The sequence below is a fragment of the Heptranchias perlo genome, chromosome 31 (genome assembly GCF_035084215.1).
Source record: "Heptranchias perlo isolate sHepPer1 chromosome 31, sHepPer1.hap1, whole genome shotgun sequence".
NCBI lineage: Eukaryota > Metazoa > Chordata > Chondrichthyes > Hexanchiformes > Hexanchidae > Heptranchias > Heptranchias perlo.
The window spans coordinates 37,337,604-37,364,432 of NC_090355.1; the positions used below are offsets into that span (position 1 = coordinate 37,337,604).

Consider the following 26,829-nt stretch of genomic DNA (forward strand, 5'->3'; position numbering starts at 1 on the left):
GACAAATCCAATCTGGCCAATTACTGCCCCATCAGTCTACTCTCAATCATCAGCAAAGTGATGGAAGGTGTCGTCGACAGTGCTATCAAGCGGCACTTACTCACCAATAACCTGCTCACCGACGCTCAGTTTGGGTTCCACCAGGACCACTCGGCTCCAGACCTCATTACAGCCTTGGTCCAAACATGGACAAAAGAGCTGAATTCCAGAGGTGAGGTGAGAGTGACTGCCCTTGACACCAAGGCAGCATTTGACCGAGTGTGGCACCAAGGAGCCCTAGTAAAATTGAAGTCAATGGGAATCAGGGGGAAAACTCTCCAGTGGCTGGAGTCATACCGAGCACAAAGGAAGGTGGTAGTGGTTGTTAAAGGCCAATCATCTCAACCCCAGGACATTGCTGCAGGAGTTCCTCAGGGCAGTGTCCTCGGCCCAACCATCTTCAGCTGCTTCATCAATGACCTTCCCTCCATCATAAGGTCAGAAATGGGGATGTTCACTGATGATTGCAGTGTTCAGTTCCATTCGCAACCCCTCAGATAATGAAGCAGTCCGTGCCCGCATGCAGCAAGACCTGGACAATATCCAGGCTTGGGCTCATAAGTGGCAAGTAACATTCGCACCAGACAAGTGCCAGGCAATGACCATCTCCAACGAGAGAGTCTAATCACCTCCCCTGACATTCAAAAGCATTACCATCGCTGAATCCCCCACCATCAACATCCTGGGAGTCACCATTGACCAGGAACTTAACTGGACCAGCCACATAAATACTGTGGCTATAAGAGCAGGTCAGAGGCTGGGTATTCTGCGGCAAGTGACTCACCTCCTGACTCCCCAAAGCCTTTCCACCATCTACAAGGCACAAGTCAGGAGTGTGATGGAATACTCTCCACTTGCCTGGATGAGTGCAGCTCCAACAACATTCAAGAAGCTCGACACCATCCAGGACAAAGCAACCCGCTTGATTGGCATCCCATCCACCACCCTAAACATTCACTCTCTTCACCACCGGCACACCGTGGCTGCAGTGTGTACCATCCACATGATGCACTGCAGCAACTCGCCAAGGCTTCTTCGACAGCACCTCCCAAACCCTCGACCTCTACCACCTAGAAGGACAATGGCAGCAGCCACATGGGAACAACACCACCTGCACGTTCCCCTCCAAGTCACACACCATCCCGACTTGGAAATATATCGCCGTTCCTTCATTGTCGCTGAGTCAAAATCCTGGAACTCCCTACCTAACAGCACTGTGGGAGAACCTTCACCACACGGACTGCAGCGGTTCAAGAAGGCGACTCACCACCACCTTCTCAAGGGCAATTAGGGATGGGCAATAAATGCTGGCCTTGCCACCGTGCCCACATCCTATGAACGAATAAAAACATTTTTGAAAACCTCACATTTCCCCACATTATATTCCATCTGCTACCTTCTTGCCCACTCACTTAATCTGTCTATATCCCTTTGCAGACTCTGTGTCCTCCTCATGGTTTACTTTCCCACCTAGCTTTGTATCGCCAGCAAACTTGGATACATTACACTTGGTCCCTTCATCTAAGTCATTAATATAGATTGTAAATAACTGAGGCCCAAGCACCGATCCTTGCGGCACCCCACTAGTTACAACCTGCCAACCCGAAAATGACCCATTTATCCCTACTCTCTGTTTTCTGTCCGTTAACCAATCCTCTATCCATGATGATATATTACCCCCAATCCCGTGAGCCCTTATCTTGCGCACCAACCTTTCATGTGGCACCTTATCAAGTTCCTTTTGAAAATCCAGATATGCTACATCCACTGGTTCCCTTTTATCTACCCTACTAGTTACATCTTCAAAAAACTCTAATAAATTTGTCAAACACGATTTCCCTTTCATAAAAACATGTTGACTCTGCCTAATCATATTATGATTTTCTAAGTGCCCTGTTTACCACTTCCTTAATAATGGATCCCAGCATTTTCCCGACGACTGATGTCAGGCTAACTGGCCTGTAGTTCCCTGTTATCTCTCTCCCTCCTTTCTTGAATAGCAGGGTTACATTTGCTACCTTCCAATCCACGGGAACCGTTCTAGAATGTAGGGAATTCTGGAAGATCATAACTAATGCATGCACTATCTCTGTAGCCACTTCTTTTAGAACCCTCCGGTGTAGGCCATCAGGTCCAGGGGATTTATCGGCTTTTAGTCCCTATTAGTTTCTCAAGTACTTTTTCCCTCCTGATAATAATTACTTTAAGTTCCTCACTCTCATTAGCCCCTTGGTTCCCCACTATTTCTGGTATGCTTTTTGTGTCTTCTACTGTGAAGACAGATACAAAATATTTGTTTATCGCATCTGACATTTCCTGATTACTCATTATAATTTCTCCTGTCTCAGCCTCTAAGGGACCAATGTTTACTTTTGCTAATCTCTTCCTTTTTATACACTTATAGAAGCTCTTACAATCCGTTTTTATATTTCTTGCTAGTTTACTTTCATATTCTATTTTCTCCCTTTTTATCAATTTTTTGGTCGTCCTTTGCTGGTTTCTAAAACTCTCCCAATCCCCAGGCTTACTACTCTTCTTGGCAACATTATAAGCCTCTCTCTTTAATCTAATACTATCCTTAATTTCTTTAGTTAGCCACGGAAGGATCACTTTTCCCATAGAGTCTTTATTTCTCAATGGAATGTATATTTATTGAGAATATTGAAATGTTTCTTTAAATGTTTGCGATTGCTTTTCAACCATCATACCCTTTAATCTAATTTCCCAATCTACCTTAGGCAACTCGCCCCTCATACCTATGTAATTGGCTTTATTTAAGTTTAAGACTCTAGTTTCGGACTTAAGTATGTCACTTTCAAACTCAATGTGAATTTCTATCATATTATGATCACTCTTCCCCAGAGGATCCTTTACTGTGAGATTACTAATTAACCCTGTCTCATTACACAATACAAGATCTAAAATTGCCTGTTCCCTGGTTGGTTCCGTGACATTTTGCTCTCGGACTACCTCCTGACTACTTTTGCCAATTTGATTTGCCCTGTCTATATGGAGATTAAAGTCCTCTATGATGACTGCATTACCTTTGTTACAAGTTCCTCTTATTTCATGATTAATACTCTGTCCAAATGGTATTGCTACTATTAGAGGGCTATAAACTACTCCCACCAGTGTTTTCTGCCCCTTATTATTTTTTATATCCACCCATACTGATTCTACTTCCTGATCTTCCGAGCCAAGATCCTTATGTGTCCAATTCTGGGCACCGCACTTTAAGAAAGATGTGAAGGCCTTAGAGAGAGTGCAGAAAAGATTTACTTGAATGGTTCCAGGGATGAAGGACTTCATTTATGTGGATAGACTGGAGAACCTTGGGTTGTTCTCCTTAGAGTAGAGAAGGTTGTGAGAAGATTTGATAGAGGTATTCAAAATCATGAAGGGTCTAGACAGAATAGATAGAGAGAAACTGTTCCCATTTGTGGAAGGGTCAAGAACCAGAGGACATAGATTTAAGGTGATTGGCAAAAGAACCAAAGGTGACATGAGGAAAAACTTTTTTACATAGCGAATGGTTAGGATCTGGAATGCACTGCCTGAGGGGGTGGTGGAGGCAGATTCAGTCATGGTTTTCAAATGGGAACTGGATAAGTACTTAAAGGAAAAAAATTTGCAGGGCTATGAGGAAAGGGCGGGGGAGTGGGACTAGCTGGATTTCTCTTGTAGAGAGCCGGCACGGACTTAACGGGCCGAATGGCCTCCTTTCGTGCTGTAAACTTTCTATGATTTTAAGTGACTGTGAGAAAGTGGCCAGAGGGAAATTGAGCCTAGAGAAAGTGACCAGAGAGAATGTGACCCAGAGAACGTGAACCGGAGAACGTGACCCAGAGAGGGGGCGGTGAGAGGAACATATGAACAGGAGGAGGCCATTCAGCCCCTCCAGCCTGTTCCACCATTCAATGAAATCATTGCTGATCCGTATCCAACTCCATCCACCAGCTTTGGCTCCAAATCCTTAATATTAAGAAAGGGGAAAAATCTAAGAATCTCAGATTTAAAATTATTAATTGAGCAAGCATCTACTGCTTTTTGTGGGAGAGAGTTCCACATTTCTACCACCCTTAGTGTGAAGAAATGTTTCCTAACTTCTCTCCTAAATGTCCTGGCTCTGATTTTAAGGTTATTTTCCCTTGTCCCAGACTCCCCAACCAGCTGAAAAGGTTTCTATCCACCCTATCAATTCCTTTAAAAATCCTAAAAACCTCAATCAAATCACCTCTTAACCTTCAGTATTCCAGGGAATACAAGCCGAGTTTCTGTGATCTCCCCTCACAATCTAACCCTTGAAACCCTCACCACAGGCCGGTGGATCTGCGCTGCGCTCCGGCCAAGGCCAACATCCTTTCCGAGGTGCGGTGCCCAGAGAGGCCGCTCTCTCCCTTCACCCTCCCCGCAATCTGAACCGATCAGCTCCCGGCCCCAGGCCCCAGGCTCCCGCCGGCGGTGAAACGCGCCCGGTGCCGATGCTGTGGGTTCGCGTTCTCCCGGTTTAAAGCCCCGAGTCCCGGTACCTGCAAACCCCTGGAGAACGGGCAGAAGAGGACCAGGTGGAGCAGCCCCCGGGCGCGTCTCATCCTCCGACCGGCCGCTTCACACAAACAAACCGGTGCGGTCCCTAGTAACCGGAGCCGAGCAGCTCCCGATCCCCATTAACCGGATCCAGGCTGTGCCGCCGCTCCCGGCCCCTTTAATCGACTCGATGCAGCTTCTCCCTCCGAGCTGGAATCCCGGTCCCAGCCGCTCCCCCCCGGGCACCGATCACAGCTCCAGCCCATTCGGGGGGCTCGGGCCGCGGGTCCGCTCCGCGCCGGGGGCTCGGGCCGCGGGTCCGCTCCGCGCCGGGGGCTCGGGCCGCGGGTCCGCTCCGCGCCGGGGGCTCGGGCCGCGGGTCGGCTCCGCGCCGGGGGCTCGGGCCGCGGGTTCTCGGATTCACAGGAGCGATGGGCATGCGCCGGGCAGAGAGAGAGGCGAGGCCGGGCTCCTGCCAATCTACAGCGGGCGGGGGGGGGGGATCATCAGCGGGAATCACACCGTCAGGAATTTGATCAACAGGAATCTCATCAACAAGAACCAGACCGACAGGAATCCCATCAGGAATCTCACCATCAGGAATCTCACCATCAGGAATCTCACCATCAGGAATCTCACCATCAGGAATTTGATCATCAGGAATCTCACCATCAGGAATCTCACCATCAGGAATCTCACCATCAGGAATCTCACCATCAGGAATTTGATCATCAGGAATCTCACCATCAGGAATCTCACCATCAGGAATCTCACCATCAGGAATCTCACCATCAGGAATCTCACCATCAGGAAATGCACGAACAAGAATTTGAGCAACAAGAAACACACCAACAGGAATATCATCAATCGGAATCTCACCTACAGGAATCTAATCAACAGAAATCACTGCATCAGGAATTGCAGCAATAGAAATATCACCAGCAGCAATCTCACCAACAGGAATTTCAGCATCAGGAATCTCAACAATAGGAATGTCATCAATCGGAATCTCACCAAGAACAATCATACCAACAGCAGTCATGGACATTCATCCACCGACCTTCGGGTAAGCGTACTCCAAGGCGGCCTTCGAGACACACGACAACGCAAAATCGTCGAGCAGAAATTGATAGCCAAGTTCCGCACCCATGAGGACGGCCTCAACCGGGATCTTGGGTTCATGTCACGCTACACGTAACCCCACCAGCGAACAAATGTTATCTGTTTTTAATATAACGGGTCATTGACTGTCTTCCTTCTCTCTCTCTCTTTTTTTTGGGGGTTTGTATATTCGGTGGCCTTTTAGGTGACACCTTTCTGTCTGCACATTGTGATTGCCTTGGCAACGGGCAGTAATCACCAGGCTTTGTTCTGTGATTTTCAAATGCGAAGGATTCGAAAATTCCATTTCCACATTCACCTGAGGAAGGAGGAAGCCTCCGAAAGCTTGTGGAATTTAAAATAAATTTGTTGGACTATAACTTGGTGTTGTGAAATTCTTTACAATTGTCAACCCCAGTCCATCACCGGCATCTCCACAATAGGAATTTCAGCATTAGGAATTTCCCCAACAGGAATCTCATCAATCAGAATCTCACCTACAGGAATCTCCCCAACAGGAATCTCACCAATGGAATCACAGCATCAGGAACTTCATAATGGGAATCTCACATACAGAAATTTCATCAACAGGAATCTCATCAACAAATATCACAGCACCAGGAATCACAGCATCAAGAATCTCATCAAAAAGCATCACACCAACAGGAATGTCACCAACAGGAATCTGACCAATGGAATCACACCAACAGAAATCTCATTAAAGGGAATCACACCAACAGAAATCTGACCAACGGAATCACAGCATCAGGAATTTCATAACAGGAACCACACCAACAAGAATCTAATCAACAGGAATCATCACTTTAGAACATAAGAACATAAGAAATAGGAGCAGGAGTAGGCCAATCGGCCCCTCGAGCCTGCTCCGCCATTCAATAAGATCATGGCTGATCTGATCCTAACCTCAAATCTAAATTCATGTCCAATTTCCTGCCCGCTCCCCGTAACCCCTAATTCCCTTTACTTCTAGGAAACTGTCTATTTCTGTTTTAAATTTATTTAATGATGTAGCTTCCACAGCTTCCTGGGGCAGCAAATTCCACAGACCTACTACCCTCTGAGTGAAGAAGTTTCTCCTCATCTCAGTTTTGAAAGAGCAGCCCCTTATTCTAAGATTATGCCCCCTAGTTCTAGCTTCACCCATCCTTGGGAACATCCTTACTGCATCCACCCAATCAAGCCCCTTCACAATCTTATATGTTTCAATAAGATCGCTTCTCATTCTTCTGAACTCCAATGAGTAGAGTCCCAATCTACTCAACCTCTCCTCATATGTCCGCCCCCTCATCCCCGGGATTAACCGAGTGAACCTTCTTTGTACTGCCTCGAGAGCAAGTATGTCTTTTCTTAAGTATGGAGACCAAAACTGTATGCAGTATTCCAGGTGCGGTCTCACCAATACCTTATATAACTGCAGCAATACCTCCCTGTTTTTATATTCTATCCCCCTAGCAATAAAAGCCAACATTCCGTTGGCCTTCTTGATCACCTGCTGCACCTGCATACTAACCTTTTGATTTTCTTGCACTAGGACCCCCAGATCCCTTTGTACTGCAGTACTTCCCAGTTTCTCGCCATTAAGATAATAACTTGCTCTCTGATTTTTCCTGCCAAAGTGCATAACCTCACATTTTCCAATATTGTATTGCACCTGCCAAATCTCCGCCCACTCACCCAGCCTGTCTATATCCCCTTGTAGGTTTTTTATGTCCTCCTCACTCTCTACTTTCCCTCCCATCTTTGTATCATCTGCAAACTTTGATATGTTACACTCAGTCCCCTCCTCCAAATCGTTAATATAGATTGTAAAGAGTTGGGGACCCGGCACCGACCCCTGTGGAACACCACTGGCTACTGGTTGCCAGTCCGAGAATGAACCATTTATCCCAACTCTCTGCTTCCTGTTAGATAACCAATCCTCCACCCATGCCAGAATATTACCCCCAATCCAGTGATTCTTTATCTTGAGCAATAATCTTTTATGTGGCACCTTGTCGAATGCCTTCTGGAAGTCTAAATATACTACGTCCAATGGTTCCCCTTTATCCACCCTGTACGTTATGTCCTCAAAGAACTCAAGCAAATTTGTCAGACATGACTTCCCCTTCGTAAAGCCATGCTGACCTTGTCCTATTAAATTATGTTTATCCAAATGTTCCGATACTGTCTCCTTAATAGTAGACTCCAAAATTTTACCCACCACAGATGTTAGGCTAACTGGTCTATAATTTCCAGCCTTCTGCCTACTACCCTTTTTAAATAAGGGTGTTACATTAGCAGTTTTCCAATCTGCCGGGACCTTTGCCGAGTCCAGAGAATTTTGGAAAATTATTACTAAAGCATCCACAATCCCTACTGCCACTTCCCTCAAGACCCTAGGATGTAAGCCATCAGGTCCAGGGGATTTATCCGCCTTGAGTCCCATTAATTTACTGAGTACCAATTCCTTAGTGATTTTAATCGTATTTAGCTCCTCCTCCCCTCGAGCCCCCTGTTTGTCCAGTGTTGGGATATTCTTAGTGTCCTCTACCGTAAAGACTGAAACAAAATATTTGTTCGGCATTTTTGCCATCTCCATGTTTCCCATCATTAATTTCCCGGTCTCATCCTCTCAGGGACCTACGTTTGCCTTAGCCACCCTTTTTCTTTTTATATAACTGTAGAAACTCTTGCTATCTGTTTTTATATAATTTGCTAATTTATTTTCATAATCTATCTTCCCTTTCTTAATCAATCCTTTAGTTACTTTTTGCTGTCTTTTGAAGACTTCCCAATCTTCTATCCTCCCACTAAGTTTGGCTACCTTATATGTCCTTGTTTTTAGTTGGATACTATCCTTAATTTCTTTACTTAGCCACGGATGGCTGTCATTTCTTTTACACCCTTTTTTCCTCAGTGGAATATATTTTTTTTGAAAGTTGTAAAATAACTCCTTGAATGAACACCACTGTTCATGTACCGTCTTACCCTTTAATCTATTTTCCCGGTCCACTTTAATCAATTCCGCTCTCATACCATCATAGTCTCCTTTATTCAAGCTCAGTACGCTTGTTTGAGAACCAACCTTCTCACCCTCTAATTGGATATGGAATGTAACCATGTTATGGTCACTCATTCCAAGGGGATCCTTAACTAGGACATTATTAATTAATCCTGGCTCATTACACAGGACCAGGTCCAAGGTTGCTTGCCCCCTTGTAGGATCAGTTACATACTGCTCAAGAAATCCATCCCTAATACACTCAATAAACTCTTCCTCAAGGCTGCCCTGCCCAATTTGATTTGTCCAGTTAATATGATAGTTAAAATCCCCCATAATTATAGCTGTTCCCTTATTACATGCCCCGACTATTTCCTGATTAATACTTCTTCCAGCAGAGTTGCAACTATTAGGAGGCCTATATACTACGCCCACGAGTGTTTTTTTCCCCTTATTATTCCTTATCTCTACCCAAACTGTTTCATTATCGTGATCCTTTGTCCCAATATCTTTTCTCTGTTTTACAGTGATTCCTTCCCTTATTAACATAGCCACCCCACCTCCCCTTCCTTCCTGCCTGTCCTTCCTGATTGTTAAATACCCTGGCATATTTAATTCCCAGTCGTTGTCACCCTGCAGCCATGTTTCTGTAATGGCCACAAGATCGTACCCAAACATAGTTATTTGTGCCGTTAACTCGTCCATTTTGTTATGAATGCTACATGCTTTCAGATAAAGAACTTTCAAATATGTTTTGTGACACTTAGTTCCTGCTTTTTCCTTTTTTAACACTTTACCTTTTACTCCATACCTTCTGTCCCTTCCTGATACGCTTTCCTCTGTCTCCTTGCTCAGGTTCCCAACCCCCTGCCACAGCTTTGATGCTGGGTTAATCGCCTTAAGCCTTCTAGTTTTTATTTTATCTGTCGTGCCTAAAGTACACTTTCTTTCCGCTGCTCTACGCTTTTCCCTTTCACTTGTTCTTGAACAACTGTTTGTACTATTTGTATTATGGATTTCCCCTGGGTCTTCCCCTCTCTTGCTGCTCTCAACTTTATTCCCTTCTGACTCCCCGCTCAGGTTCCCATCCCCCTGCCACTCTAGTTTAAACCTTCCCCAACAGCACTAACAAACACCCCCGCGAGGACATTGGTCCCGGTCCTGCTCGGGTGTAACCCGTCTCGTTTGTACAGGTCCCACCTTCCCCAGAACCAGTCCCAATGTCCCAGGAATCTAAATCCCTCCCTCCTACACCATCCATGCAGCCACGCATTCATCCTGTCTATTCTCCTGTTCCTATACTCACTAGCACGTGGCACTGGTAGTAATCCTGAGATCACTACCTTTGAAGTCCTGTTTTTTAATTTATCTCCTAACTCCTTAAATTCACCTTGCAGGACCCCATCCCTTTTTTTACCTATGTCGTTGGTACCAATATGGACCACGACTACTGGCTGTTCACCCTCCCCCTCCAGAATGCCCTGCAGCCGCTCCGTGACATCCTTGACCCTAGCACCAGGGAGGCAACATACCATCCTGGAGTCACGTTTGCGGCCGCAGAAACACCTATCTGTTCCCCTTACAATCGAATCCCCTATCACTATAGCCCTGCCACTCTTCTTCCTCCCCTCCTGTGCAGCAGAGCCACCCATGGTGCCCCGAACCTGGCTCTTGCTGCTTTCCCCTGATAAGCCATCTCCCCCAACAGTATCTAAAGCAGATATTTTGATCAACAGGAATCTCACCAACAGGAATCAGAGCATCAGTAATCTCACCAACAGGAATCACAGCATCAGGAATTTGATCAACAGGAATCACACCAACCGGAATCTCACCAAAATGAATTTCACCAACAGGAATCACAACACCAGGAATTCAATCAACAGGAATCATATCAACAGGAATGACATCAACACGAATCTCACCAACAAGAATTTCATCAACCGGAATCGCAACATCAGGAATCTCAACATCAGAAATCGCAGCATCAGGAATCTCACCAACAGTATTCACAGCATCGGGAATTTCATCAACAGGAAGTGCACCAAGAATTGGAGCAACAGGAATCACACCAACAAGAAACACACCAACATAAATCTCATTATCAGGAATCTCAACATGAAAAATCACAACATCAGGAATCTCATTAACAGGAATCTAATCAACAGAAATCACCGCATCAGGAATTTGATCAACAGGAATTGCAGCAACAGGATTCTCACCAACAGGAATCTGACCAATGGAATCACAGCATCAGGAATTTCACAACAGGAATCACACATTCAGAAATTTCAACATCAGGAATCTCATCAACAGGAATCACACCAACAGAAATCTGACCAATGGAATCACAGCATATGGAATTTCATAACAGGAACCAAACCAACAAGAATCTCACCAACAGGAATCACCACTTCAGGAATTTGATCAACAGGAATGTCACCAGTAGGAATCTCACAAAAACAGGAATCAGGGCATCAGGAATCTCACCAAAAAGAATCACACTAACAGGAATCACACATACAGAAATTTCATCATCAGGAATCTCATCAACAGGAATTTGACCAATGGAATCACACCAACAGAAATTTTATCAATAGGATCTCACCAACAGGAATGTCATCAAAAGGAATCACACCAACAGGAATCAAATCAACAAAAATCACAGCAACAGGAATTTGACCAAGAGGAATCAAAGCATCTGGAAATTTATCGACAGGAATCTCATCAACAGGAATCCCATCATCAGGAATCTCAACAACAGGAATAACACCAACAGGAATCTCATCAAAAGGAATCACACCAACAACAATCTCATCAACAGGAATCAAACCACCAGCAATGTCATCAACAGGAATCACAGCATCAGGAATCACATCAACACGAATCTCACCAACAGGAATTCATCAAGCGGAATCGCAGCATCAGGAATCTCAGCATCAGAAATCACAGCATTAGGAATTTGACCAAGAGGAATCACGGCATCAGGAAATTTATCAACAGGAATCACACCAACAGGAATTCGATCAACAGGAATCACACCAACAGAAATCAAATCAATGAAAATCACAGCATCAGGAGTTTGACCAAGAGGAATCAAAGCATCAGGAAATTTATCAACAGGAATCTCATCAATGGGAATCACACCAATAGGAATTCGATCAACAGGAATCACACCAACACGAACCTCACCAACAGGAATCACACCAACACGAACCTCACCAACATGAACCTCACCAACATGAACCTCACCAACAGGAATCACACCAACACGAACCTCACCAACATGAACCTCACCAACAGGAATCACACCAACAGGAATCACACCAACACGAACCTCACCAACAGGAATCACACCAACACGAACCTCACCAACACGAACCTCACCAACAGGAATCACACCAACACGAACCTCACCAACAGGAATCAGAGCATCAGCAAACTCACCAAAAAGAATAATACCAACAGGAATCTCATCAACAGGAATCAAACCACCAGCAATGTCATGAACAGGAATCACACCAACAGGAACGTCATCAATTGAAATCTCACCAACAAGTATCACACCAAAAGGAATCTCACCGACAGGAATCACACCAACAGGAATTGAATCAACACAAATCTCACCAACAAGGATTTTATCAACAGGAATCACACCACCAGGAATCTCAGCATCAGAAATCACAGCATCAGGAATCTCACCAACAGTATTCACAGCATCGGGAATCTCATCAACAGTAATAGCGGCATCAGGAATTTCATCAAGAGGAATCATACCAATAGGAATTTGACCAACAGGAATCACAGCATCAGGAAATTTATCAACAGAAGTCACAGCAACAGGAATCTCATCATCAGAAAACTCAACAACAGGAATCTTATCAATCAGAATCTCATCAAAAGGAATCACACTAACAGGAATCACAGCATCAGGAATCCAACCAAAAAGAATCATACCAACAGGAATCTCAGCATTAGGAATCACACCAACAGGAATTGAAGTCAATGGGAATCAGGGGGAAAATTCTCCAGTGGCTGGAGTCATACCTAGCACAGTGGAAGATGGTAGTGGTTGTTGAAGGCCAATCATCTCAGCCCCAGGGCATTGCTGCAGGAGTTCCTCAGGACAGTGTCCTAGGCTCAACCATCTTCAGCTGCTTCATCAATGACCTTCCCTCCATCATAAGGTCAGAAATGGGGATGTTCGCTGATGATTGCACAGTGTTCAGTTCCATTCGCAACCCCTCAAATAATGAAGCAGTCTGAGCCCGCATACAGCAAGACCTAGTCAACATCCAGGTTTGGGCTCATAAGTGGCAAGTAACATTCATGCCAGACAAGTGCCAGGCAATGACCATCTCCAACAAGAGAGAGTCTAACCATCTCCCCTTGATATTACCATCGCTGAATCCCCCACCATCAACATCCTGGGGGTCATCATTGACCAGAAACTTAACTGGACCAGCCATATAAATACTGTGGCTACAAAAGCAGGTCAGAGGCTGGGTATTCTGCGGCGAGTGACTCACCTCCTGACTCCCCAAAGCCTTTCCACCATCTACAAGGCACAAGTCAGGAGTGTGATGGAATACTCTCCACTTGCCTGGATGAGTGCAGCTCCAACAACACTCAAGAAGCTCGACACCATCCAGGACAAAGCAGCCCACTTGATTGGCACCCCATCCACCACCCTAAACATTCACTTCCTTCACCACCAGCACACTGTGGCTGCAGTGTGTACCATCCACAGGATGCACTGCAGCAACTCGCCAAGGCTTCTTCGACAGCACCTCCCAAACCCGCGACCTCTACCACTTAGAAGGACAAGAGCAGCAGGTACATGGGAACAACAGCACCTGCACGTTACCCTTCAAGTCACACACCATCCCAACTTAGAAATATATCGCCGTTCCTTCATCGTCGCTGGGTCAAAATCCTGGAACTCCCTTCCTAACAGCACTGTGGGAGAACCTTCACCACATGGACTGCAGCGGTTCAAGAAGGCGGCTCACCACCACCTTCTCAAGGGCAATTAGGGATGGGCAATAAATGCCGGCCTCACTAGCGACGCCAACATCCCATGAACGAATAAAAAAAAAATCTCACCATTAGGAATCACACCAACAGGAATCTCATCAACAGGAATCTGACCAATGGAATCACATCAGGAATTTCATAACAGGAATCAAACTTACAGAAATTACATCAACGGGAATCTCATCAACAAATATCACAGCATCAGGAATCACAGAATCAGGAATTTCACCAACAGGAATCACAGCATCAGGAATTTTATCGCAGGAATCACACCAACAGGAATCTCATCAGGGATCAAAGCATCAGGATCCTCAACAACAGGAATCAGCATTAGGACTATCATCAACAGGAATCGCAGCATCTGGAATTTTATCAACAGGAATCACACCAACATTAATTCAATCAACAGGAATCACAGCATCAGAAATTTTACCACAGGAGTCTCATCAACAGGAATCTCCTGGTAATTAAGCAAACGGGCAAAAATTAAGCAGATGGAATTTGTGGGAAAATGTGAAGTCATCCACTTTGGGAGGAAAAATAAAAAAGCAAAATATTATATGAATGGAGAAATACTACAAAATGCTGCGGTACAGAGGGACCTTGGTGTCCTCATACATGAAACACAAAAAGTCCACATACAGGTGCAGCAGGTAATCCGGAAGGCAAACAGAGTATTGGCCTTTATTTCTAAGGGGATGGAGTATAAAAGCAGGGAAGTCATGCTACAACTGTACAGGGTGCTGGTGAGACCACACCTGGAGTACTGCGTACAGTTCTGGTGCTCTTATTTAAGGAAGGACATACTTGCATTGGAGGCAATTCAGAGAAGGTTCACTAGGTTGATTCCGGGTATGGAAGGGTTGTCTTATGAGGAAAGATTGAACAGATTGGGTCTATACTTATTGGAGTTTAGAAGAATGAGAAGAGATCTTATTGAAACATACAAGATTCTGAAGGGACTCGATAGGGTAGATGCTGAGAGCATGTTACCCCTCATGGGGGAATCTAAAACTAGGGGGCAAAGTCTCAGAACAAGGGGTCGCCCGTTTAAGACAGAAATGAGGAGGAATTTCTTCTCCCAGGTGGTCGTGAATCTTTGGAATTCTTTACCCCAAAAAGCTGTGGAGGCTGAGTCATTGAATACATTCAAGGCTGAGTTAGACAAATTTTTGACCAGCAAGGGAGTCAAAGAATATGGGGAAAGGGCGGGAAAGTGGAGTTGAGGTAAAAATAAGATCAGCCATGGTCTCATTAAATGGCGGAGCAGGCTCGAGGGGCCGAATGGCCTACTCCTGTTCCTATCTTTTATGGTCTTATGGTCAAAGCATCAGGATCCTCAACAACAGGAATCGCAGCTTCGGGAATCTCACCATCAGGAATGTCATCAATCGGAATCTCATCAAAAGGAATCACACCAACAGGAATCTCCTCAATAGGAATCACACCATCTGAAATCACACCAACAAGAACCACATCGACAGGAATCTCACCGACAGGAATCTAATCAACAGGAATCACACCATCAGGAATTTGACCAACAGAAATCATAGCATCAGGAATCACACCAACAGGAATCTCATCAATAGGGATCAAAGGATCAGGATCCTCAACAACAGGAATCGCAGCATCAGGACTATCAACAACAGGAATCAAACCAACAAGAACCAGACCAACAGCATTCTCACCAACAGCAATCTCACCATCAGGATTTTTATCATCAGGAATTCAATCAACAGGAATCACAACAACACGTATCTCACCAACAGGAATGTCACCAACAGGAATGTCATCAATCGGAATCTCAATAAAAGGAATCACACCAACAGGAATCTCATCAGCAGGAATCACAACAACAGAAATCACACCAACAAGAATCACAACAACATGAATCTCACCAACAGGAATCTAATCAACAGGAATCACAGCATCAGGAATTTTATCACGGGAATCACACCAACGAGAATCTCATCAATAGGCGTCTCACCAACAGGACTATTATCAACAGGAATCGCAGCATCGGGAATCTCCCCAACAGGAATCTCAATATCTGGAATCGCACCAATAGGAATCACATCGACAGGAATGTTACCAACAGGAATCATAGCATCAGGACTCTCATCAACAGGGATCACACCAAGAGGAATTCAATCAACAGGAATCACATCAACAGGATTCTCAACAAAAGGAATTCAATCAACAGGAATCACATCAACAGGATTCTCAACAAAAGGAATTCAATCAACAGGAATCACATCAACAGGATTCTCAACAAAAGGAATTCAATCAACAGGAATCACATCAACAGGATTCTCAACAAAAGGAATTTGATCAACAGGAATCTCATCAACAGCAATTCTGTCAACAGGAATCACATCAGGAATTTTATCATCAGAAATCACACCAACTGGAATCTCACCAACAGAAATGTCATCAATTGGAATCTCACCATCAAGAATGTCATCAAGCGGAATCTCATCAAAAGGAACCACACCAACGGGAATCACACCAACAGGAATCTCCTCGACAGGAATCACACCGACAGAAATCACACCATCAGGAATTTGACCAACAGGAATCACAGCATCAGGAGTCTCACCAACAGGAGTCTCACCAACAGGAGTCTCACCAACAGGGATCAAAGCATCAGGACTCTCATCAATAGGAATCACACCAACAGGAATTCAATCAACAGGAATCACATCACCAGCAATCTCATCAACAAGAATCATAGCATCAGGAATATCATCATTTCAAATCTCCTCAACAGGAATCAGACGAAGAGGAATCTCGCCAACAGGAATCTCATCAACAGCAATTTCTTCAACAGGCATCTCATCAACAGTTATCACAGTACCAGGAATGTCACCAACAGGAATCACACCAACATGTATCCCAACTACAGGAATGTCATCAATTGGAATCTCATCAACTGGAAATGGAAGGCAGAAAATTAGTGAGTGAGTCTGGAAGGCAGAGGGAACGAAGGTTAGAAAATAAACAACAGAGGAGTTTGGCAGTCCTTAAACGTATTTACCTCAATGCAAGGAGTATAGGAAATAAGGCTGATGAGCTGAGGGCACAGATAGACACGTGGCAGTATGATATCTTAACTATTACAGAAACATGGCTTAAAGAGGGCTGGACTGGCAGCTCAACATTCCTGGTTACAGGGTTTTCAGACGCAATTGAGAGGGGGATAAAAAAGGAGGGTGTGTGGCAATTTTGGTTAAGGAAACAATTACAGTTGTGAAGAGGGATGATATTTTAGAAGGAGCATCAAAAAAGGCCATATGGTTTGAGCTAAAGAACAAAAAAGGGGCAGTCACACAACTGGGAGTGTACTATAGACCCCTAAACAGTCAGAGGGAGATAGAGGAGCAAATATGTAGGCAAATTTCTGAGAAGTGCAAAAACAATAGGGCAGTAATAGTCGGGGATTTCAACAACCCGAATATTAACTGGGATACAATCAGTGTGAATGGTATAGAGGGTACAGAATTCTTAAATTGCATTCAGGAGAATTTTTTTTAGTCAGTACATAGCAAGCCCAACGAGAGGGGGCGCAGTTTTGGATTTAGTTCTAGGAAATGAAGAGGGGCAGGTGGAAGGAGTAGCAGTGGGAGAGCATTTTGGTGGTAGTGATCATAATACAGTTAGTTTTAGCATAGTTATGGAAAAGGACAAAGACAGAGCAGGAGTTAGAGTTTTCAATTCAGGAAAGGCCAATTTTACTAAACTGAGAAGTGATTTAGCAGAAGTAAACTGGAAACAGCTACTTGAAGGTAAATCAGTGTCAGAGCAGTGGGAGACATTCAAAGGGGGAGATTCAAGGGGTTCAGGGTAAACATATTACCACAAAGAAAAAGGGAGGGGCTGCCAAATCTAGAGCCCCCTGGATGACAAGAAGCATTCAGGGTAAGATAAGGCAGAAAAAGAAAGCCTATGATAGACACCGGGAACTCAATACTACGGAAAGCTTAGAGGAGTATAAAAAGTGCAGGGGTGAAGTTAAAAATGAAATTAGGAAAGCAAAGAGAGGGCATGAAAAAATATTAGCAGGTAAAATCAAAGAAAACTCAAAGATGTTTCATAAATACATTAAGAGCAAGAGGATAACTAAGGAAAGAGTCAGGCCCATTAGAGACCAAAAAGGTAAACTATGTGTGGAGGCGGAAGATGTGAGTATGGTTCTTAACGAATACTTTGCATCTGTCTTCACAAAGGAGAGGGATGATGCAGGGATTGAAGTTAAGGAGGAGGAGTGTGAAATATTAGATAGGATAAACATAGTGAGAGAGGAAGTATTAAGGGGATTAGCATCTTTGAAAGTGGATGAATCACCAGAGCCAGATGAAATGTATCCCAGGCTGTTAAAAGAAGCCAGGGAGGAAATAGTGGAGGCTTTAACAATTATTTTCCAAACTTCACTGGATACAGGTGTAGTGCCAGATGATTGGAGGACTGCTAACGTTGTACCATTGTTTAAAAAGGGACCAAGTAATTACAGGCTAGTCAGCCTAACCTCGGTGGTGGGCAAATTATTGAAATCAATTCTGAGGGACAGGATAAACGGTCACTTAGAAAGGCACGGACCAATAGGAACATAGGACCAGGAGTAGGCCATTCAGCCCCTCTGCCTGCTCCGCCATTTGATAAGATCATGGCTGATCTGTGATCTAACTCCATATACCTGCCTTTGGCCCATATCCCTTAATACCTTTGGTTGCCAAAAAGCTATCTATCTCACATTTAAATTTAGCAATTGAGCTAGTATCAATTGCCGTTTGCGGAAGAGAGTTCCAAATGTCTACCAACCTTTGTGTGTAGAAATGTTTTCTAATCTCACTCCTGAAAGGTCTGGCTCTAATTTTTAGACTGTGCCTCCTACTCCTAGAATCCCCAACCAGCGGAAATAGTTTCTCTCTATCCACCCTATCCGTTCCCCTTAATATCTTATAAACTTCGATCAGATCACCCCTTAACCTTTGAAACTCCAGAGAATACAACCCCAGTTTGTGTAATCTCTCCTCGTAACTTAACCCTTGAAGTCTGGGTATCATTCTAGTAAACCTACGCTGCACTCCCTCCAAAGCCAATATGTCCTTCCGAAGGTGCGGTGCCCAGAACTGCTCACAGTACTCCAGGTGCAGTCTAACCAGGGTCTTGTATAGCTGCAGCATAACTTCTGCCCCCTTGTACTCTAGTCCTCCAGATATAAAGGCCAGCATTCCATTTGCCTTCTTGATTATTTTCTGCACCTGTTCATGACACTTCAATGATCTATGTACCTGAACCTCTAAGTCCCTTTGGACATCCATTGTTTTTAACTTTTTACCATTTAGAAAGTACCCTGTTCTATCCTTTTTGGTCCAAAGTGGATGACCTCACATTTGCCTACATTGAATTCCATTTGCCACAGTTTTGCCCATTCACCTAATCTATCAATATCCCTTTGTAATTTTATGTTTTCATCTGCACTGCTTACAATGCCACCAATCTTTGTGTCATCGGCAAACTTAGATATGAGACTTTCTATGCCTTCATCTAAGACGTTAATAAATATTGTGAATAATTGAGGCCCCAAGACAGATCCCTGCGGGTCTCCACTAGTCACATCCTGCCAATGTGAGTACCTACCCATTATCCCTACTCTCTTGTCGCCTTTCGCTCAGCCAACTTCCTAACCAAGTCTGTACTTTTCCCTCGATTCCATGGGCTTCTATCTTAGCTAACAGTCTCTTATGTGGGACTTTATCAAATGCCTTCTGGAAGTCCATATAAATAACATCCATTGACATTCCCCTGTCCACTACTATAGTCACCTCTTCAAAAAATTCAATCAGGTTTGTCAGGCACGACCTACCTTTCACAAATCCATGCTGGCTCTCCCTGATTAACTGAAAATTCTCGAGGTGTTCAGTCACCCTATCCTTAATTATGGACTCCAGCATTTTCCCCACAACAGATGTTAGGCTAACTGGTCTATAATTCTCTGGTTTCCCTCTCTCTCCTTTCTTAAAAAGCGGAGTGACATGTGCAATTTTCCAATCTAGAGGGACAGTTCCTGAATCTAGGGAACTTTGAAAGATTATAGTTAGGGCATCTGCAATGTGCTCACCTGCTTCCTTTAAAACCCTGGGATGGAAACCATCTGGTCCTAGGGATTTGTCACTCTTTAGTGCTATTATTTTCTTCATTACTGTTGTTTTACTTATGTTAATTTGATTGAGTCCCTGTCCCCGATTCAATATTAGTTTTCTTGGGATTTCCAGCATGCTATCCTCTTTTTCTACTGTAAATACTGACGCAAAGTAATTGTTCAACATGTTCGCCATTGTCAATGACAATATCCCCACTTTCAGTTTTTAAGGGGCCAACACTGCTCCTGACCACCCTCTTTTTCCTAATATAACTATAAAAGTTCTTCGTATTGGTTTTGATATCCCTTGCGAGTTTCTTTTCATACTCTCTTTTTGTAGCCCTTACTATCTGTTTTGTGACCCTTTGTTGATCTTTGTATCTTTCCCATTCGCCAGCATCTGTGCCATTTTTTTCCTTTTTGTATGCCCTTTCCTTCTGTCTTATACTGTCCCTTACCTTTTTAATTGTCCATGGCTGTTTTTTTTGGCAAGTAGAGTTCTTGCCCCTCAGGGGTATAAACCAGTTCTGTATCACGTTAAATGTTTCTTTAAACATTTCCCACTGATCACCAGTCGTTTTACCCATTAACAGATTTGCCCAGTTTACTGTGGACAGTCTCTGTCTCATCCCATTGAAGTCGGCCTTACCCAAGTCTAGAATCTTAGCAGCTGATTCACTTTTTTCCCTTTCAAACACTACATTGAACTCGATCATGTTATGATCGCTATTGGATAAATGTTCACGCACAATTAAGCTGTTAACTAAATCTGGTTCATTACTCAATACTAAATCTAGTATGGCTTGCCCCCTTGTTGCCTCTGGGACAGATTGCTGTAGAAAACTATCCCGGACACACTCAAGAAATTCACTACCTTTCTGACAATTGCTAGTCTGCTTTTCCCAATCTATGTGAAGGTTAAAGTCCCCCATTGAGACCATTATGCTTTTGTTACACACTTGTCTAATCTCTGCATTTATACATTTTAGCACTTCAGAGCTGTTGCCAGGGGTCCTATACACAACTCCCACCATAGTCTTAGATCCTTTCTTATTTCTCAATTCAACCCATAAGGTCTCTGTTGGCTGCTTACCCCTCGTTATATCCTCCTTTATCATTGAAGTGATTTCATCTCTAATCACTAAGGCTACTCCTCCCCCTCTTCCATTTTCCCTGTCTCTCCTGTAGACCTTATAACCTGGTATATTTAGTTCCCAATCCTGACCATCCTGCAGCCATGTCTCAGTAATAGCTATCATGTCATACCCTCCAATTTGAATTTGAACCTGTAATTCATTTAATTTATTCCTTATACTCCGTGCATTTGTATATAGAACTCTTAGTTGGGCCACACACCCTAGCCTGACCTTCAGCTTTGATGCTGAGTTAATCAAGGACAGTCAGCACGGATTTGTGAAGTGGGGGGGGGGGGGGGTTGTGTCTGACTAACTTGATTGAATTTTTTGAGGAGGTGAAAAGGAGTATCAATGAGGGTAGTGTGTTTGATGTTGTCTACATGGATTTTAGCAAGGCTTTTGACAAGGTCCCACATGGCAGATTGATCAAAAAAGTAAAGGCCCATGGGATCCAAGGGAAAGTGGCAAATTGGATCCAAATTGGCTCATCGGCAGGAAGCAAAAGGTAATGGTCGACGGGTGTTTTTGCGACTGGAAGGCTGTTTCCATTGGTGTGCCGCAGGGCTCGGTACTAGGTCCTTTGCTTTTTGTGGTATACATTGACGATTGGGACTTAAACATAGGGGGCATGATTAAGAAATTTGCGGATGACACAAAGATAGGCCGTGTGGTTGATAGTGAGTAGGAAAACTGTAGACTGCAGGAAGATATCAATGGACTGGTCAGATGGGCAGAAAAGTGGCAAATGGAGTTCAATCCGGAGAAGTGTGAGATAATGCATTTGGGGAGGGCAAACAAGGCAAGGGAGTACACAATAAATGGGAGGATACTGAGAGGTGTAGAGGAAGTGAGGGACCTTGGAGTGCAAGTCCACAGATCCCTGAAGGTAGCAGGACAGGTAGATAAGGTGGTTAAAAAGGCATACGGGATACTTTCCTTTATTAGCTGAGGCATAGAATATAAGAGCAGGGATCTTATGCTGGAACTGTATAAAACACTAGTTAGGCCACAGCTTGAGTACTGCACACAGTTCTGGTCACCACATTACAGGAGGGATGTGATTGCACTAGAGAGGGTGCAGAGGAGATTAACGAGGATGTTGCCGGGACTGGAGAATTTTAGCTATGATGACAGATTGAATAGGCTGGGGTTGTTTTCCTTGGAACAGAGGAGGTTGAGGGGAGATTTGATTGAGGTGTATAAAATTATGAGGGGCCTAGTTAGAGTGGATAGGGAGGACCTATTTCCCTTAGCGGAAGGGTCAATAACCGGGGGGCATAGATTTAAAGTGATTGGTGAAAGGATTAGAGCGGAAATGAGGAAATTATTTTTCACCCAGAGGGTGGTGGGGGTCTGGAACTCACTGCCTGAGAGGGTGGTAGAGGCAGAAACTCTGAACTCATTTAAAAAAATACCTGGAATTGCACCTGAAGAGCCGTGACCTGCAGGGCTACGGACAAAGTGCTGGAAAGTGGGATTAGGCTGGGTGGCTCGTTTCTCAGCTGGCGTGGACATGATGGGCCGAATGGCCTCCTTCTGAGCTGTAGATTTTCTATGATTCTATGGTTCTATGAATCTCACCAACAGGAATTTCGCCAACAGGAATCACAGCATCAGGAATCTCACCAAGAAGAATTTCACCAACAGGAATCTCACCAACGGAATCATAGAATCATCGAAAGGTTACAGCAGGAAGGAGGCCATTCGGCCCATCGAGTCCGCACTGGCTCCATGCAAGAGCAATCCAGCTAATCCCTCTCCCCCGCCCTTTCCCTGTAGCCCCGCAAATTTTTTTCCTTTCAAGTACTTATCCAGTTCCCTTTTGAAGGCTATGATTGAATCTGCCTCCACCACCCCCTCGGGCAGTGCATTCCAGATCCTAACCACTCGCTGTGTTAAAAAGGTTTTTCCTCATGTCACCTTTGGTTCTTTTGCCAATCACCTTAAATCTATATCCTCTGGTTCTTGACCCTTCTGCCAATGGGAACAGTTTCTTTCTATCTACTCTGTCTAGACCCTTCATGATTTTGAATACCTCTATCAAATCTCCTCGCAACCATCTCTGTTCCAAGGAGATCAACCCCAGCTTCTCCAGTCTATCCACATAACTAAAGTCCCTCATCCCTGGAATCATTCTAGTAAATCTCTTCTGCACCCTCTCTATGGTCTTCATATCTTTCCTAAATTGCAGTGCCCAGAACTGGTCACAATACTCCAGTTGTGGCCGAACCAATGTTTTATAAAGGTTCATCATGAGTTCCATGCTTTTGTACTCTCTGCCTCTATTTATAAAGCCCAGGATCCCGTATGCTTTTTTAACCACGTTCTCAACCTGCCCTGCCACCTTCAACGATTTGTGTACATAGACCCCCAGATCTCTCTGTTCCTGTACTCTTTTTAGAGTTGTGCCCTTTAGTTTTTATTGCCTTTCCTCGTTCTTCCTACTGAAATGTATCACTTTTCATTTTTCTGTGTTAAATTTCATCTGCCACGTGTCCACCCATGACTCCAGCCTGTCTATATCCTCTTGAAGTCTATCACTATCCTCCTCACTGCTTACTACCCTTCCAAGTTTTGTGTCATCTGCAAATTTTGAAATTGTGCCCTGTACACCCAAGTCCAAGTCATTAATATATATCAAGAAAAGCAGTGGTCCCAGCACTGACCCCTGGGGAACACCACTGTACACCTCCCTCCAGTCCGAAAAACAACCATTCACCGCTACTCTCTGTTTCCTGTCCCTTAGCCAATTCTGTATCCATGTTGCTACTGCCCCCTTTATTCCATGGGCCGCAATCTTGATGACAAGCCTACCATGCGGCACTTTATCAAACACCTTTTGAAAGTCCATATACACATCAGCTGCATTGCCCTCATCTACTCTCTCTGTTACCTCATCAAAAAACACTATCAGGTTACTTAAGCATGATTTGCCTTTAACAAATCCGTGCTGGCTTTCCATAATCCACACTCATTCAAGTGACTGCTAATTCTATACCAGGATTATCATTTCTAAAAGTTTTCCCACCACCGAGGTTAAACTGACTGACCTATGATTGCTGGGTTTATCCTTACACCCTTTTTTGAACAAGGGTGTAACATTTGCAATTCTCCAGTCCTCTGGCACCATTCCTGTATCTACGGATGTTTGGAAAATTATGACCTCTGCAATTTCCACCGTTACTTCCCTCAGCAACCTTGGATGCATCCCATCCGGACCGGGTGACTTATCTACTTTAAGTACAGCTATCCTTTCAAGTACCTCTTTTTCAGTTTTTAGCCCATCCAGTATCTCAACTATATCTTCCTTTACTGAGACTCTGGCAGCATCTTCTTCCTTGGTAAAGACAGATGCAAAGTACTCATTTAGTACCTCAGCCATCCCCTCTGCCTCCATGATTAGATCTCCTTTATGGTCCCTAATCGGCCCACCCCACCTCTTACTACCCATTTACATGCCTGTAGAAGACTTATGGATTCTCTCTTATATTGGCCGTCAGTCTATTCTCATATTCTCTTTTTGCCCCTCTTATTTCCTTTTTCACTTCCCCTCTGAACTTTCTATATTCTGCCTAGTTCTCATTTGTGTTATCAACCTGACATCTGTCATATGCCCCCTTTTTTCCACTTCATCTTACTCTCTATCTCTTTTCTCATCCAGGGAACTCTGGCTTTAGTTACATAGAAACTAGGAGGAGGAGTAGGCCATTTGGCCCTTCGAGCCTGCTTCGCCATTCAATATGATCATGGCTGATCCTCTATCTCAATACCATATTCCCGCTCTCCCCTCATACCCCTTGATGCCTTCTGTGTCTAGAAATCTATCTGTCTCCTTCTTAAATACATTCAAGGCCTCCACAGCCTTCTGTGGTAGAGAATTCCACAGGTTCACCACCCTCTGAGTGAAGAAATTTCTCCTCATCTCAGTCCTAAATGTCCTACCCCGTATCCTGAGACTGTGACCCTTCATTCAGGACACCCCAGCCAGGGGAAACATCCTCCCTGCATGCTGTCTGCCCAGCCCTGTCAGAATTTTATACATTTCAATGAGATTCCCTCTCATTCTTCTAAACTCGAGTGAATACAGGCCGAGTCGACCCAATCTCTCCTCATACGACAATCCTGCCATCCCAGGAATCAGTCTGGTGAACTTTCGCTGCACTCCCTCTATGGCAAGTATATCCTTTCTTGGGTAAGGAGACCAAAACTGCACACAATACACCAGGTGTGGTCTCACCAAGGCCCTGTATAACTGCAGTAAGACATTCTCACTCGTGTACTCAAATCCTCTTGCAATGAAGGCCAACATACAATTTGCTTTCCTAATTGCTTGCTGCACCTACATGTTTGCTTTCAGTAACTGGTGTACAAGGGCACCCAGGTCCCTTTGTACATCAACATTTCCCAATCTATCATCATTTAAATAATACTCTGCCTTTCTGTTTTTCCTTCCGAAGTGGATAACTTCACATTTATCCACATTATACTGCATCTGCCATGTACTTGCCCACTCACTCAACTTGTCTAAATCGCCTTGAAGCCTCTTTGCATCCTCCTCACAACTCACGATCTCACCTAGTTTTGTGTCATCAGCAAACTTGGAAATATTACATTTTGTTCCCTCATCCAAATCATTGATATATATTGTGAATAGCTGGGGCCCAAGCACTGGTCCCTGTGGTACCCCACTAGTCACTGCCTGCCACCATGAAAAAGAACCATTTATTCCTACTCTCTGTTTCCTGTCTGTTAACCAATTTTCAATCCACGCTAGTATCTTTTCCCCAATCCCATGTGCTTTAATTTTGCACACTAACCTCTTATGTGGGACTTTATCAAAGGCCTTCTGAAAATCCAAATAAACCACATCCACTGATTCTTCCCTATCTATTCTACCAGTTACATCCTCAAAAAACTCCAGTAGGTTTGTCAAACACGATTTCCCTTTCATAAATCCATGTTGACTTTGTCTAATCCCGTTGATATTTTCTAAGTGTCCTGGTTATCACATCCTTTATAATAGCCTCTAGCATTTTCCCTACTACGGATGTTAGGCTAACCGGTCTGTAGTTCCCTGTTTTCTCTCTCCTTTTTTAAATATTGGAGTTACATTTTCCACCCTCCAATCTGCAGGAACTGTTCCATAATCTATAGAATTTTGAAAGATACATCCATTATTTTATTACTCTGGGATGCAGATTATCAGGCCCTGGGGATTTATCAGCTTTCAGTCCCATTAATTTCTCCAGCACTATTTTTTTATTAATACTAATTTCCTTCAATTCTTCCTTCTCACTAGACCCTTGGTTCCCTAGCATTTCTGGGAAATTATTTGTGTCCTCTTCCATGAAGACAGAACCAAAGTATTTGTTTAATTGCTCTGCCATTTCCTTGTTCCCCATTATAAATTCTCCCGTTTCTGACTGTAAGGGACCTACATTTGTCTTCACTAATCTTTTTCTTTTTACATACTTGGAGAAGCTTTTACAGTCCACTTTTATGTTCCTTGCAAGTTTACTCTCATACTCTATTTTTCCCCTCTTAATCAATCTCTTGGACCTTTTTTGCTGAATTCTAAACTGCTCCCAATCCTCAGGCTTGCTACTTTTTCTGGCAACTTTATATGACTCCTCTTTGGATCTAATACTATCCTTCATTTCTTTTGTTAGCCATGGGTGGGCCACTTATACTTTTGTGAGTTTGCACCAGAAAGGAATGTATAACTGTTGCAATTCATGCATTCGTTCCTTAAATGTTAGCCATTGCCTATCCACCGTCATGCCTTTTAAGGAAGCTTCCCAATCTATCAGAACCAACTCACTCCTCATACCTTCGTAGTTTCCTCT

The 26,829-nt window shown here is 43.9% G+C and overlaps 2 protein-coding genes across 6 annotated transcripts in view; one reads left to right on the top strand and one right to left on the bottom strand.

Moving 5' to 3' along the window:
- Positions 1–26,829, bottom strand: part of LOC137300753 (divergent protein kinase domain 1B-like) — a 142,060-nt gene that overhangs the window by 38,761 nt on the left and 76,470 nt on the right. For 2 of the 5 annotated variants that reach the window (XM_067970028.1, XM_067970027.1), the window contains exon 1: positions 4,569–4,922. The exons of 2 other annotated variants lie outside the window; for them this stretch is intronic. In XM_067970028.1, coding sequence (XP_067826129.1) covers positions 4,569–4,631 — 63 coding nt within the window. In that variant the 5' untranslated portion in view covers positions 4,632–4,922. Of the gene's footprint in view, positions 1–4,568; positions 4,923–26,829 lie in introns of those variants that run through there. One more of the 5 variants, XM_067970026.1, reaches the window with a different exon arrangement.
- LOC137300366 (putative uncharacterized protein DDB_G0286901) lies at positions 13,822–16,662 on the top strand. Its single transcript, XM_067969449.1, has 3 exons — positions 13,822–14,168; positions 15,295–15,493; positions 15,610–16,662. The coding sequence occupies exons 1-3, from the start codon at positions 13,822–13,824 to the stop codon at positions 16,660–16,662; spliced, it is 1,599 nt and encodes a 532-aa protein (XP_067825550.1).